Source organism: Syngnathus leptorhynchus, chromosome 9 (assembly GCF_054491065.1).
Source record: "Syngnathus leptorhynchus isolate UIUO chromosome 9, UIUO_Slep, whole genome shotgun sequence".
Taxonomy (NCBI): Eukaryota; Metazoa; Chordata; class Actinopteri; order Syngnathiformes; family Syngnathidae; genus Syngnathus; species Syngnathus leptorhynchus.
Genome location: NC_141203.1, coordinates 8,869,450 through 8,884,313, shown reverse-complemented (window position 1 = coordinate 8,884,313; position 14,864 = coordinate 8,869,450). Strand labels below are relative to the sequence as shown.

Below are 14,864 nucleotides of genomic sequence, written 5' to 3'. Positions count from 1 at the left end.
GTGATATCAAGGCCTAAGAAAGTAGACAAAGTATTGTGCTGGTGCTCAAGAAAGTAGTATTTATTTTTCCGCAGGGATTGGTTTCAGGCATTCAACAGACATAGATAAGTCACACTTGTTATGCCTTATTTTATAAGCTAGCTGATATTTTGTAATCAATCAAATTTGGGAGGTTTGTCAGCACCTTTCTCTATAGTGTGTCAAATTTACAAGACACTTCAGGTTGAATGAACTCGAAAAAATTGTAATATTCCTTTTGTATGGATATACAGTGGAGGGATTGCTATAATGTTCCTTCCTGCACAGTGTCCCGATCAGACTGACAGTCAGTGTCTAGACAGGATAGGAGGCAACACAGAAAAGATAAACTCCAGGAAGAACTGCTGACAGATAATGGAACATTTTTAGACCTCTGCTACTTTACTACAGTATTTTATTCCCACCATCCTTAATTACGATACAATCCCAATTCTTCATCATGTTGCAGAAATAACAAACAATTCTGGAAGAATGACAGATTTGGTTACAGAACTTAAACCAACAGATCTCAGCAGCAGGTGAGACTTCCCATGAACCGTGAGATGTTCATAGAATCTGACAAAAGTGTTCAAAGCATATCATATTGTTTATCAAGCTAATTAATTCCACCTTCTTGTTGAACAATGCATAAGCACAACCTCCAGTGAATTCTCCAGTGGGTTTTAAGAGAAAACCAGAAAAGGGAAAAAAAACTATTAATCAGCGGGTTTGTGTGTGAAATTAATATAATAAATAGAGCGTAACATGTTCATTGCATGATGCAACTATTGCAATAAGTCCATATAGATATCATCCATTATGGTGTTATACAGTATGTCTCATAGCAATTGTTGTTTAATCATGACTGTGTATGATGGGTCAAATGGAAAACACAAATAAGAAAAAGTACTTTATCCCTATGCGATTTTCTGTGGGCTGTTATAGGTACTCTATCAAATGCATCTCATTACAGAAAAAGATGTTTGCAAATGAACCTCCCCATGCCGGTCGTTTAACATTTAAATGGCTTACCGTGATGACGGATCAACTGGATTATGTACCATTAACAGGTCTCAGGTCTCTTCTCTGTTGGTGTGCTTGTGATTTATTAAACTAAGCATGACCAACAAATCATTTAGATGAGGCAAAGGCAGAAATGCAAAGAGAAAATGTGGAAAAAGATGGGTAGTACGAGAAGAAATTTGCATTGCACATTTTATTTAGTTTAGTTTAGCCACAGCACTTTATGGCCACTGGTCTTATTGCATGTCTTGAGACATTATGAATCCTGGATGATAATAGTTGCTCCCACAATCAGTAACACTGTCTTTCAAAGTGTTAGGGCTCATGACTTTGGTAAATAACTTTCCCATTTGTGCCTACTCAATTTAAAGCCCTCGCTGTCAAATCACTCATCACACTTCTCCAACGATTACCTGAATGCCAAAGGGTAAAGGCTCCAACGAGAAGTTTAACGGTGGGAAGTCAAAAAGTTTTTTCTTCCTCAAAGGCAGACTGTCCAGCAGACAATTTGAAAAAGGAAGATGAAATAATATATCATTTTAGTTGTGCTTTGAGATGCATCACATTCTCATGTCTTCTTAGCTTTTCTTGTTCATGATTTTTGTGTGTGTTGAGCTCCATGTGTTATAGTCCATGTGCTTGGTGTTAGCTGTACATGTTTTTAAATCCAATCCCCACCCACTGGAGCATTTGGAAAGATGTTCAGATCTGCTCAGCACAAGAGCACATCATCCCACTCAAGTCCGTGATAAGATGTCAGAGGAAGCTGTGCTGCTTCTCTTCAACTCGGACAACAAAGTCAAAGACTTCGGAAGATTCAGGACAAAGTTGACAAAACTATCAACGGTGACATTTTTATTGTTACTTTGTGGTGTTGCTACCTATTTCCGACAGAAACAAGCGAGAAAGAAGGGAGTATGGATACTATATTGAAAGGCTGCTGGTGGCAGAGACTCCCCACGCTTGGCTTTCTTCCAAGAGTTAACTACAAGAGAATATCTTGAATATTGCATTTAATATTGGCCAAAATCTCTACAATGCAGTCTACAATCAATATGCTAATCGAAAAAGAAAACAGGTAGGCATGAAAAAACAAAGAGAAGAGATATTCTCAGATGACCTCCCTTGAGAGGATGGCAAATCCTACAGAGACATTAAACCGCCTTGGAGTCGGTGTGTTGGTGTGTATGTGTGCACGGCCAGGTCTCTGAGGGCATAACAGATGGGGAAATATATAAGGACAGTGGCATGAGGTCACAAAGGTGACATTACCAGTGGAAAGTGACACACAAACACGGTGTCCGGAATGAGAGAGCAGAATGAAGGAGCTTCTCAATATTGTTTTAATAACATACAGGATATTCTTTAGGGTCCATCTGGTGTAATCAATATTGTTGAAACTGATCAGCTCTTAGTGATTTTTTTTTTCAAAAATTGGTAGCCATCTTGAATAGTGAATTCTTCTTTTATTTTTCAAATGTATTAATTGTGATGCAAAACCGGTCGCTAGATATACAGTGTGTGTGTTTTACTGTACCTACTGTGCATTTTGTTCATTAACATGATTATATGCTTAGGTAGAGGTGACTTGGTGCCAGAGTGTGTTTTGCTGTAGAACTATAATAATGTGTTTGTACTACACTGAGCACAGATGTTAACAAACAACACCAGATGGTGGTCTGAAGTGAAACATCGGCAGTGGGGGGTAGATCGACAAGATGGATCCATTATTTCATCTTGGTTCTTCTGGCTCAATATCCCATACACAACCAACCTGCCATGAAATAGCAATTCCAATTAACTCGTTCACTGCCCGACGTTTACAAAGTGGAGTTTCTCGTATTTGCTTTTTAGTCTTCTGCTGTTTTTGAGCACTTTAACAGATCTTTCTTTCAAAACCCACATAACATGTTATTCATATGCAATGAATCTAGCAAAAACTCTCTTCTTTTACCTGGAAAAAAAAAATGCTGTTTCTATCTCTTACCGGTTTTTGACGAAAAAGTAGAAGAAAAAAATTCTTGGTGTGTGTGAAAAAAATCAGAACAGTGAATTTGATTCTAAATATATTTGATTTTGTGACACCTTAAACTTAAAATAAATAAATAAGCAAGACCAATTTGAAGGCATTTTTAATGATACACAACTAAAGTTCTTTCCCTCATCATCAACGTGACAACAACTCTCAACCTTGACAATGTCCCTCCAAAATTGAAACTTCAGAACATTGCTCCAAAACAGACAGACGTGGTCTATTTTTGTGTGCCGATAGTCTCATTGCTTGGCCAGAGCCCCAACCAATCTAGTCAAACATAATGGTTACATTCTCTATTCCGCGCCCTGTTTGTCTGCAGTATAGATTGTACACGGTCACTAAATAATCATGTCCAAATCACACACACACACGCATTGCTACTTTATTGACATATACAAGCTGAGCTAAGCTATTCTATGAGAAATTGCAGCTCAACCGTATAATTAATCAGTTCTCACGATTAACTGTAATGGAGAGTCAATTCATCCATTTTTCACATTCTCCAATTCCGAGCCGTGGAGCCGGAACCTCATCGATCTGTCTTTTTTTTTTTTTTTGTCCAATTCAAATAATCACCCCATTCCATTTTTCCGAGATAACATTTGCATTCTCATTAGTAAAAACTAAATTTGAGATTAGTTGAGTGCGCCAGGTGCCAAGTAAATACCTCCTCAGAAGAAACAAGAGCTGCTGAAATAATTGAACACCCAATGCCCCAAGAGCAAAAGGCTGTAACGGTACTTAAACTCTCTGAATCGGCAAAAAAAAAAAATGTCATCTCCCAACTGTCACATAAAGCGTTAATGGAATATTAATTAATTACTTTCTTACAAGTGAAAATTAGCTTTGAAGTCGACTCATTAACTGAATGGCATTGCCCTCTCAGGACAACACAGAGCCGACTAAGCGAAGCTGAACAATTCTATGCTAGGATTCATAATTGTTTTAATTTGTATGTATTGTCTGTTAACACACAAATATTTTAATGAATCCCCGAGCGAAATATAAATTAAAAGTACTTTTATTTAATGTCAGGTCTCACGGTAAAATATTTTCCAAGAAAAAGAATATGAAGAGAAGACAGACTGAAAATCAGAAAGAGAATAAATAAATGGGCATTTTATTAATTGGCAAATCACCAGTGATGAAGTAACAAATTGACCTTCAACGTGAAGCTTTACAGTGTGCTCATTATCTGCCACACAATCACATGGCAACTCATGCCATCAAAATTTTTTCCTATAGCGATGCCGCCATTGAGAAAAGGCTCAAAGTATCGAGCAATGGAAAAGGGATAACTGGTATTACGATATTAAATTAATTGACTGAGAAAGTCATCCAGTCTCCAAATAAAGCATTAAGTGGACCTTACCATCTCGCGGGGCAGAAACATGTCCTCTTGTCGCAGAACCACAAGACACACACTCTCTCCGTGCCGCGTGCTACGCAGCATGCACACCAGTTCCTCCTGACCGACACCTGTTATGTCCACGCCGTTCACCTACAGCCAAAGGAACCATGAAATATACCATAACCTTGCAGCAAAACGGTGAATATTCATACCTCTAATATGCGGTCCCCTGATTGCAAGCGTCCATCTTTGACAGCCGCCCCACGTGGCAGAATGTTTTTGACAAGAATCGGACCGGGCCCGTGAACTGACGAATCTCTGGTTACCACTGTGAATCCAAGACCCTCCGAACCTAAAAGACATTGTTGAACCCATGAACACATTTGTTGCTGTCAGAAAATGCTAAACAAAGAATCAATCCAACATCGTTACTTTAATAACACGTGACAATAGCAGATAGCCAGTCTGGGGCACGTAACTAAACTAGCTTCCGCCAACTTTTCCATGCATTAGGAAGTACAAAAATCACTTTGCCATTGGTTGGAAGCAAACTAACGCCACACTGTGCGTTGTGTCCCTTTGTGCCGCACAAACGATAGAACTCGGTGTGTGTATTGCTTTAAAACACTGCCTGGTATCTGCAAAGAGTTCAGGTGTGGGGCACGATGGGGAGGGGGTTGAAGTATAGAACAGTAAAGCGGAAATGGGGTGTAAGTCAGTGGAAGAGTGAATGTTCTGGAAAGAGAAGTGAGGAAGATTAAAATACTAATCAGTGAAAAGCAGGCTCGCATGCGTGCAAGCGCTTGTGCGCGCACACCCACAATGTGTAAGGAAAGCACTCAAACATGAATGCCAGGGCCCAATACACAGACTGGTTGTGTAGTTTATAGACCTCATTTAGTCCGGTCTCTTTAGCAGTGCCAAGTCAGCAGTTTGGTCCGCTATGAATTCATATCAGCAGAAATGAACAGATCAATAAAGACTTAATAGACCTTGAAGAGAACAAGTCAAGATGGAGAGAGAAAGGAGAGCAAGGAATGGGGGGAAAAAAAGGGTGAGAGAGAAAGCAGCTACCCATTCTAAGATACTACACGAGATGCTGTCAATAGTGTCATTATAGTCATATATTATAGATACTCAAAAATGTACTTTCTGGAAGTCTTGATTTGGGGAAAAACCAAGGGTAGGGTCGGTCACAAATAGACAATTGAAAGAAGAAAAAAAAGTAGGGGCCCTCAACAGACATTCCAAGGTTATAATATCCAGTGGCGGGGCAGAAGAAGCCACTCTCTGTTATTTATATTTCCTTTTTCATTGGTTTGTATTATATTTGGGGCCTGGAAGTGCATGAAACTTGATGGATGAAAAGGATCTCAGATATGAAAGTAAATCTATGTTGCGTGGCATGGCTTACCTTTCTTAAGGTCAATTCTTAATCTCCGTCCTGCTTTCTTACTGGCCATCAGACTGGACAGGGCAGGGCTTTTATCAGAAAGCGAGCTCTCGCTTCCACCTTGAGATCTCTACGTAGACAGAAGAGAGAACAGTATTAAATAGTTTGAATAAAAAGTCAAATCCTGCAGAGGACATGTTTAGCTTGGAGCGGAGGCGCTTGAGACTCACAGCGGCTTCCAAAGAGCCAGCATCTTCTGCCACTCTCACGATGGCGCTCTCGGGAGGCCTGAACACGGGTTTGGCTTTGACAGGCGGAGGCGGCTCTTTGGTTTTGGGAACTCGGGGACTGCTGTCAGGACCGGCATTGCTGCTAAACAGTTGACCTATCAGACTCTTCTCAAAGCGCTCTCTGTTGGATGAGGAAAGTACTTCCAAAGAGACCACCGGGGAGTGCATCGCTTGACGGAAGATTTCTTGGGCTCTGGAAAAGGGCAATGGTGACAAATAGAGAATCTTAAAAAAACACACTAGCATTAGAGATTAATAAGGGCAAAAATATAGTATGCAGGTGCATCTCAAAGAAATAAAATGAACTTATTTTTACATGAATGAAATGTAATCATTAAAGCATATAATTTCTTGCAAATTCATGCGTATGTCTTGTAATGTTGTACAATTAGGTTACATCCCCAAACGGCGCCATGTTAGCCCGCTTGCCTGCTACTTTGCCGGTGTAATAAACACTGACAAACATCAAGTCTCAAATGAGTCCTGAACAAATCTTCTGAACAGAATGAGCAGAAAAAAAAACCAATGTGTTCTCCGTGGATTACTCCTCAGACATCTGCCAGCAGCGTTTTTTGTTTTGTTCTGTGATGTCGCTACATGTTAGATGAGCCCTCTGATAAGAAGGAGGTGACATTAGAAACATCAAAGTCTATCGAGCAATTACGTTATGGCTAATTTTTTTATTTTTATTTGGCCTGAAAAACAAAAGTAGGAGTAAACTCACTGGCTAAAAGTCTTGTCCATGAGGTCGGTGTTGTTTATCTTGACGATGCACTCATCTTCTTGGAACAAACCTTCCTTACTGGAGCGACTTTCTTCCTCCACTCCACGGATATACAAACCGAGAGACCTGGGAGCGGAGTAACAAATGTATTGTCGAGCCATTTATGTAGTACGTACTTTAAAAAAGTTCTTTGATTTAGATTTATCTGAACCGAACTCACCGTCCACTAAGAGATGAGCAGTAAGGAACCACGTGGATTCCCAAAGGATTGTCCCCTCCCAGTATCTCCACTGTGCGGGTTAGGCTACACAAATGAAAAAAAATATATATGAACAATCATCTTCTCAATTTCTTGCAAAAATAAGTCAACACAAATCTCAGCATTGGAAATGAACTGACAATAAAGTATTTTATACAAACGTGAAAGAATGAATCTTTCTATCCAAGACTGATGCAGCATTTTGACAAATAGAGGCATTGTTTTAGAGGATGTTGTGTGAAATTAATCCCTGAACACAACCCTTTGTGTTCAAAAATGGGATTATTTTATTGAAAGTCATCCACTTGTTGCACGTGTGGATGTTAGCCAACAATTTTGGTTCTCCTTATCTCTTCCTTGTTTGTCTTCTGCGAGTATGTTTTGAAGTTGGATTGTTCACATATGAAGCTAGTTTTATACTGTGTCTGTTTAAATATGAGTGCTCGTTGAAGTCTTTTGTTTGATTAGTTTATCTATGAGAGCGCAGCCAATAATCCTTCCCCCAACACCCTCTGTGAATGTTTTAAGAAGTTTGCATCAAATTAGTTTTGTGCTCTGTAGCTACAACCTCAATTATGTCTCCAATGCCATCTGCTCTTTTTTTTCTCGCTCTCTCTTAACACCGTCCACTCGTGCGAAAGCACCCAACGAACTAAGCGGTAGGTACGGTGATAGACTTCAGAGAGGCGATTGTTGATCATGGCGGGTGGCAAAGGGCAAGCCATGAAAGGTACGCGCTCTCATTACATCTCGTCTCTCCTCCACATTCAGTATAAACAAATAAAGATGGTGCATCATTAAAGAATGTGAAGGTGAAAGTAGAAAGTGGAGAAGTAAACGGATGTGGCCAGGGAGGGCAAATAAAATTCATCTTTAAATCAGCACGTATGGAAACCTTCGTAGAGACGACAGAATAAAACGTGACCGATTTTAAACTAGTCACAAAATCACAAAGCGAAACTTAATGTGTTGTTTTTCTCTTACAAGTTACATGTCGATAAAGACTTCCAAATGACAAAGACGAAAATATAAATAAAGATGAAATATAGTTTACCACATACATAGATTTAGCAAGAAAAAAAGCTAATAACTAAATAACCTTCCATACTGAGAACTATATTGCCACTAAAATGAATAAAAACAACGAGGGCAAAAATGACCCAAAAAAACCAGAAAGCAGTGGAAGGAAAATGGAAGCGAGTGTGCACTGTAAGTTGGATAAAGTGAAACGAAGGAAGCACAGAATTAATTAAAGCTAATGAATAGTATTAATATGAGCGAGGGAAAGAAGAAAAAAAAAAAACGCCCTCCCGTCTTCCTGCAACTCTGCTCTGATTTCTTAAGGCACTCACCAAAACACAGAATCAAGTACTTGGGATTCATTTACATTTCCTTTTTGATTTTTGACACAAAAAAAACTCAAGTGGCGTGAACTGTGAAAAAGATGGAAAAATTGGATGAGAAGAGAGAGGAAGGAGAAGGACAATAGAGCCCCCCCAAACACACACATACACACACATATATAAACACACAGATGAAAAGAGCAGGTGTTCCCCTCCTGCCACTTCATTGATGCTTGATATGAAAGACTGACACACACAGGAGAAATTACGCCAAAAGGAAGCGTATTACAAAACGGAACATTTTCATCCTGTCATCTGTTTTCTAATGGACTGAATGAATCATTCTCCTCTTGCACTCCCACATTTTCACAAGCGGACCTTCAAAGTGCATCGCACAAAACAGGAGCGGAGTGAATGCAAATCAGGAAAAAAAATGTTAATGTTATGCAAAATGTTAATGTATGCAAATACAAAAATAAAGACAAAAAAATTGAATAATTGAGATTTTGAATGAATACGCTGTATTTTTGTACCTACCCAGTGTATCACTGAATTCCCAGGTGTTCCCAAGCTTTCAGAGCCATTTCAATGCATCTTTTGTCAAGTTTGCATGTTTGACAGCCTTAATTGTTGGGATGTTTAGGATGACAACTTTTAGATGCATTGTGTGAAAAAGGATTTGGTGCAAATCTCAGAATAAATAATAGCTGAAGGGTTGATTGAACCCGACCCTTGAAAGGTCAACACGGTTGACGAAACTTTGTGATATGCCTCAATAAACAGCTACCTAGCTGGTTAGCTTAGCTCAACCCCATCAAAACTCCAGATAGTTGACAAAAGGCCGGCCCTTTTTCTTTTTTCAAATGATGAATGGACGTGATAACATATCCAATCTCAACAATCACTTCAAATTCAGTTTTTATAGGGCACTCCAGACCTTCACCTCCTGTTTTTCGAGAAACAGCTCGCAGGCAGAAATATGTGGCACTACCAAAGCCATTCCCAAAAACAATTTGCAGTAAATCTCATCCACCAGGTGAAAATGACGTTTTTATTCAAATGTGATGTCATTCTCTTCTTGGTTCTGTGATTTAAATTATGATAAGCTATTAGTGTACGACTAGTAGGTGATGCGCAAATATGCAAGCAAGCATTTTGGCAACATATCAGTCATTTAAACACATAAACATTGATTTAAAGAACACTTTACTCTTCTAATATTTACAACCATAGTCCTGGTCCATAGTTTCTGATATTTTGCAATTTCAAGGCTCGTTTCACCGACAAGCGCGAAAACCACTAAATCACTTCTACATTACTTCGTGCTGAGATTTGTCTTGTTTGAGTGCAAGTAAGAGTGAACATAAGCACAGCAATTTCGGAATAAAGCAAATGACCGCGTAGACATTTATCAATCTATATTTAATATAGCCAAATAACTAACAGCATCCTCGGTAGGATGGAGGGACGGATGGATGAACGGACAGGATGTTTTTATTAATAGTACTTGCAAAGCAACCTTACACGCTGGATTACTAATGAGAGCCACCCAATTTAGTGTAGAGAATACTGGATACTTCCCATGGGTAATATTCTGGCCGTGTGTGTGTGTGTGTGTGTGTGTGTGTGTGTGTGTGTGTGTGTGTGTGTGTGTGTGTGTGTGTGTGTGTGTGTGTGTGTGTGTGTGTGTGTGTGTGTGTGTGTGTGCGTGCGTGCGTGTGTGTGTGCGTGACCTTGTTTTGCTCTTTTGTAGTGGGCTAATGATGGAAAGGCTTTCTACTAACTGTTGTTTTTAAGGCCTTGATCTATATTAGATGATAAATGAAGATGGCTAAGTAGGACATAAAAACACAAACATGGTACACTGACAAATAGGCACACTTTTTTATCACACAATAAATGGCCATGTTGATGCCGAAATGTTTTTGAGCTTTCGTCTAAAGTCAAACTTGGTTTTGATTTTCAGGAAGATTCTTAAAGGCAGACTTTTTTTTTTTTTTTACTGATCATAACGGTGCAAGTGGTCATAAAGTTATTTTACTTGAAGGTGGAAGTCGCACTCATGCAAGACTGGCACAGTGCACATACTGACCTGTCACTGAAAGCATATTTGACTTGGGGTCTCGCAACAGCTGGACTTGCTGCCTGTCAAGAGACCACACAAACACACTGTCGTGACAAAGTGTTCACTGAACAGAAACAAGAGAAAAATCATATCTTTAAAAAAATGGTTGGAGGGGAAACAGATACATTAACAAATAGTTTTGAAGAAATTTTGCTCAAATCCTGTTCATTTTGTCTCTTCATTATCCATTTTTATACCGCTTATTCTATTTCAAGTCACAGGTTTCCGATGTTGTTCTGTAGTGTATGCTCCTTTGCCACTAGGGGGCAGTATAAAGGAAACATACAGACACACAGGAAGAGAAGTTTTACCATCGACTCAGTAAGCTGCAGTAATGTTTTTCGCGGGGATAATGAATGCTCCTGAGTATCGTTAAATTACCTGTCTATAGGTTTTAAAGATATCGGGGTGAGGCTAAAGATGAGCAATTAAAAGAGGTGAAAACATGCTAGCTCTGACAGTGATTGACAGATTACACATCTACTACATATGCTCAGGCTTTGGTGAGTTGAAAAACAATTAACCCGGCCCGAGATGCAAACGCCGTCATATTAGCTTAATGACTGTCAGAGTGGCAGGTAACATTTATTATCCTAACACCTTCATCATATTAGCGCCCATTAAAACACTGTATTAATTGGAAAGTCTATCAGTGCATAATTGTATGTCTCATTTAATCGAGAAATGGCTCTCTGAGGTAATTACAGAGGGCCAATAATTTAGTATGTAACCAAACAGTAGTTTGTAAAATGTCAACGAATAGAAGTGCCGCATGATTCATTGGAGGTATACCACGCACAAAATTTGTACGCATTTAAGATGGGAGAAAAAAAAAAAAAAGATGTCGCTATTCACATATTTGAACCAACGGTGGATGAATAATGCAATCCAACCAAATGGTGCATGAGAAATGGGTTGCAAGCACTTTGTCTTCTAAATCTAACACAAAACAAGTCCATTAAAAAGACAGATGATACTAACATGACTATTTTTTTCAAAATATTGCAGTGTGTGGCCATTTCTAGCTTTTTATGCAGTTCTCATTGCCATACTAACTGTCTAGATTAAGGTGGAAATAACAAAGAGAAATGTCAAGAGAAACACACTTTAAACAAGGTGATGGACGTTTAATAAGCAGTCCACAGCCTTCGAACCCCAGTAGTATTCCAGGCAAGAGCAAATAGTCCCAGTCTGATTAACACATTGTAACTAGCCTGCCACTGTGCCACACACAGTGTTTAAAAAAACAAGAAAGAACAGAGAGAGAGAGAGAGAGAGAGAGAGAGACTCACTGCAAAAACATTATTTTCTTTCTCTCGCTGCTCTTACCGAAAGGCCAAGTGACATTTTGAACAATTACGCAGGACCATTACCTCCTAAACCTGGCAAATCAGACGGACAATAGCCAGGATGGGAAAAAAAAACCTCGCATGAGCAAGGATACGACATGTAAACGTGCCTTGCAAATCAAGAGAACAGAAAGGAGACATGTTTTTATCTCTCCTCAGGGAGACTTTGGCAGCAGAGCAAGAATTGATGCAGGCCGTCCACCGACATCCCCGAGCTGGAGCTGTTTTATAAGAAGGGATAAGCTAAAATCCATTCAAGTCGACGTGCAAGGCGAGCGCCCTCCCATCGTTTAGCTCTCTCTTTCACAGTCATCAAGGTTATTGTGCTTCGCGGCACACTGAATGACCCTCTATGATGGCAAAAATCTATTTCCTCTCACTAACCACACACATAAAATTCGGTAGAAAGAACGACACTGATTATTTTCTGCTTGTGGTCTAGAATTACATGCAGGCGTGATAGGACGACGTGATGGTTAAAGTCCTTTGATTACATGTTCGTCAACTTGGGTTGGAACCGAAAAAGCATTCGCTGGATTTACACGGTTCAAGTGAACAATTGGGATTTTAAAATGATATAGATAAGCCCTTTGTTGTTAAAATTTGTCAGAAATATGTCATATCAGTGACAAGAATTGAACCACCTCTAAGAACGACTTGAACCGCATGAACACTTTGCTCTACAGGGATTAAATGTTGAAAAAAAAAAGAAAGAATATATGTCCAGTGAGAAATCTCAAGAGGCTCACCACTCAGGAGCCCAATCAGGCATGGAGAGTCTTTCAAAAGACATCTCGTGGGATTTGCTATGTCCAACCGTGCTGTGACACGAACATAACAAGCACTCACAAATGAAATTATCACAAATAATAATTGTACAAAATCTAATAATCTGAGATAATGCAGGTCCTCCAAAATATGCGTGCAGATCTGAGAGCAACCCTTAGTCATCAAACGGATTCACTCCGTCTATAGACTCTCAAAGGATGGGTCTAGATTTGAGGAGAAGCTTGGTCTACTTCTTACCATCACAGAAGCCTCTTCGTGGCGGGAGGATTCGAGCTCTGTTGACTGAGCGCCGAGAGCTGAATCACTGCTGCTTCTAACCAGCAGGGGGGTGTCTGTGAAAATGCAAGGGCGGAGAGGTTATGTTTAGACCCAACAGCTATAAGGTGAAAACCTGCTACATAAAGTGATGATAAAAAAAAAAAAAAAACATTCAACTTTAAGGGTAAAAAAAAAAAAAAAAAAAAGCAACAAAGATCTGTACTTTTTCATCATAATCAATTCATATAGCGTACATACTGTACATGAAGACCTTGGCAAGTCTCGCGGTTCCGTTGGGAACTGGATGACAAAGTTTTGGATGACGTTATATGAGTGAACGGCCCGTGAACAAATGACAAATGATATTTGTAGGGTCGATTATTGATCGTGACAAAATGGGCCCTTGGTGCTCTTAAGACCGTCTGGGGGTAAGGATTACATCAATGCCATAATCAATGTAACCCCACTCCCCATTGAATGGCAAGATAAAGGAAGAGGACAAAAGAGGCATATACTCGGTTCAAGTTGGCTGCAGTATGCGGAAGAACGGGGAATAAAAGCGAGATTCATTTGAAAAGACATGTCGTGCGATAACAGCACAAATAAGTTGCTAACAAGGCACACAAAAGTCATGGATTTTTCCTCAGGGGGTTTTCAAGATCTATTATTATTCTAGGTTGGTCCTATAATGTTGGTCTCAGAAAATACATATCAGTTGAAACATGATAGCTAAAAAGGTGAAAGACAACAAAGATTTGAAGAGACAAAAAAAAAAAGAGCGTTTGGAAGACAAAAGTTCTTCTGTAGTATGAATAGTCGAGTCGGGCCGAACGCTGACCTCACACTGACAGTAATAGTCTCCAAAGCGCTGTTACCTCTAATCTTCCATGACAACCACACATTACCTCTAATCTCTCCTGCCAGGCAAGCGTACTGAAACAGACTAAACTTCCCGTGTCTGGATCGAACAGCCGGGGCATCCTCGCAACCTAGGAAAGTTTAACATCCTCAAATGCCGCTGCACTTGGGGATGTTGGAGTATTTCTATTTTTATTGACTCATTTCATTTCATAGAACGACATTTTTTTTTTGTCTACATTATCTTTCCTATGCATGTAGTACGTAGTATATATTTACAGTATGTATGGATGAACTCCTTTTAAATAGCGCCCTTAGTGTCCAGACTGAGGCATTACATTACCTTGTGTTTAAGTGAAATGTGTGGTCCCAAAAATATGGATTTGAATGTTAAAATGACAAGGTGTGATTCTAAAGTGTTTTATTTTATTTAATCTAGCCTAATCTTAATTGGACAAGTTTTTTTTTTTTAATTAGTCTCACACTAGTAATAAAAATATACATATATTGAATCTGGATAGATTCTCAGTCATCAAGGTCTTGGTAATCCATCAAGGTCGAATCAAAGCAACTATCAATATCGGCGGCTAGTCAAATTCCAGTTCTTCCTCATCATTTTCTCCCCCCCATACTCACTTGACTTGAGCGCTGATGAATTAACTTCTATCTCTCCTCCCGTGATTGGCTGGAAGACAGACAAGTCGGCCTGGTAGCGATCATGGCTGGGGGCGGGGCTTGGGTTGGCAGCATCCCTCTCCTGGGCTTCCTGTTCCTCATACACAGCCATCAGCTGACATAAATAAAGAAAAACATCCAATCATTTGTCAACATTCTTCAAATACACAGAAAGACAAAAGCAAACTTTACGCTTTTGCAAGCAGACCACGACAACCGACAAATTTCATCAAACTAAAGAAATCCAAAAATGCTTTTTTGAAGCAAAACCTGTTGCTTATTTTCTTTACATTACCTTGTGAATGAGGACACTATAAAGGACGTCCAAGGAGCCCAGCATTCCAATGAGAGTGTGTGTCAATACTATTTAACCA

General features: G+C 39.5%; 1 protein-coding gene across 4 annotated transcripts in view; it reads right to left on the bottom strand.

Moving 5' to 3' along the window:
* Window positions 1-14,864, bottom strand: part of pard3bb (par-3 family cell polarity regulator beta b) — a 73,945-nt gene that overhangs the window by 47,713 nt on the left and 11,368 nt on the right. For all 4 annotated transcript variants that reach the window (XM_085920181.1, XM_085920183.1, XM_085920182.1 and 1 more), the window contains exons 4-12: window positions 14,452-14,605; window positions 12,937-13,031; window positions 10,529-10,581; window positions 7,055-7,138; window positions 6,835-6,960; window positions 6,051-6,303; window positions 5,842-5,950; window positions 4,640-4,779; window positions 4,449-4,577 (exon numbers count right to left, since the gene is read on the bottom strand). In XM_085920181.1, coding sequence (XP_085776307.1) covers window positions 4,449-4,577; window positions 4,640-4,779; window positions 5,842-5,950; window positions 6,051-6,303; window positions 6,835-6,960; window positions 7,055-7,138; window positions 10,529-10,581; window positions 12,937-13,031; window positions 14,452-14,605 — 1,143 coding nt within the window. The remainder of the gene's footprint in view (window positions 1-4,448; window positions 4,578-4,639; window positions 4,780-5,841; window positions 5,951-6,050; window positions 6,304-6,834; window positions 6,961-7,054; window positions 7,139-10,528; window positions 10,582-12,936; window positions 13,032-14,451; window positions 14,606-14,864) is intronic.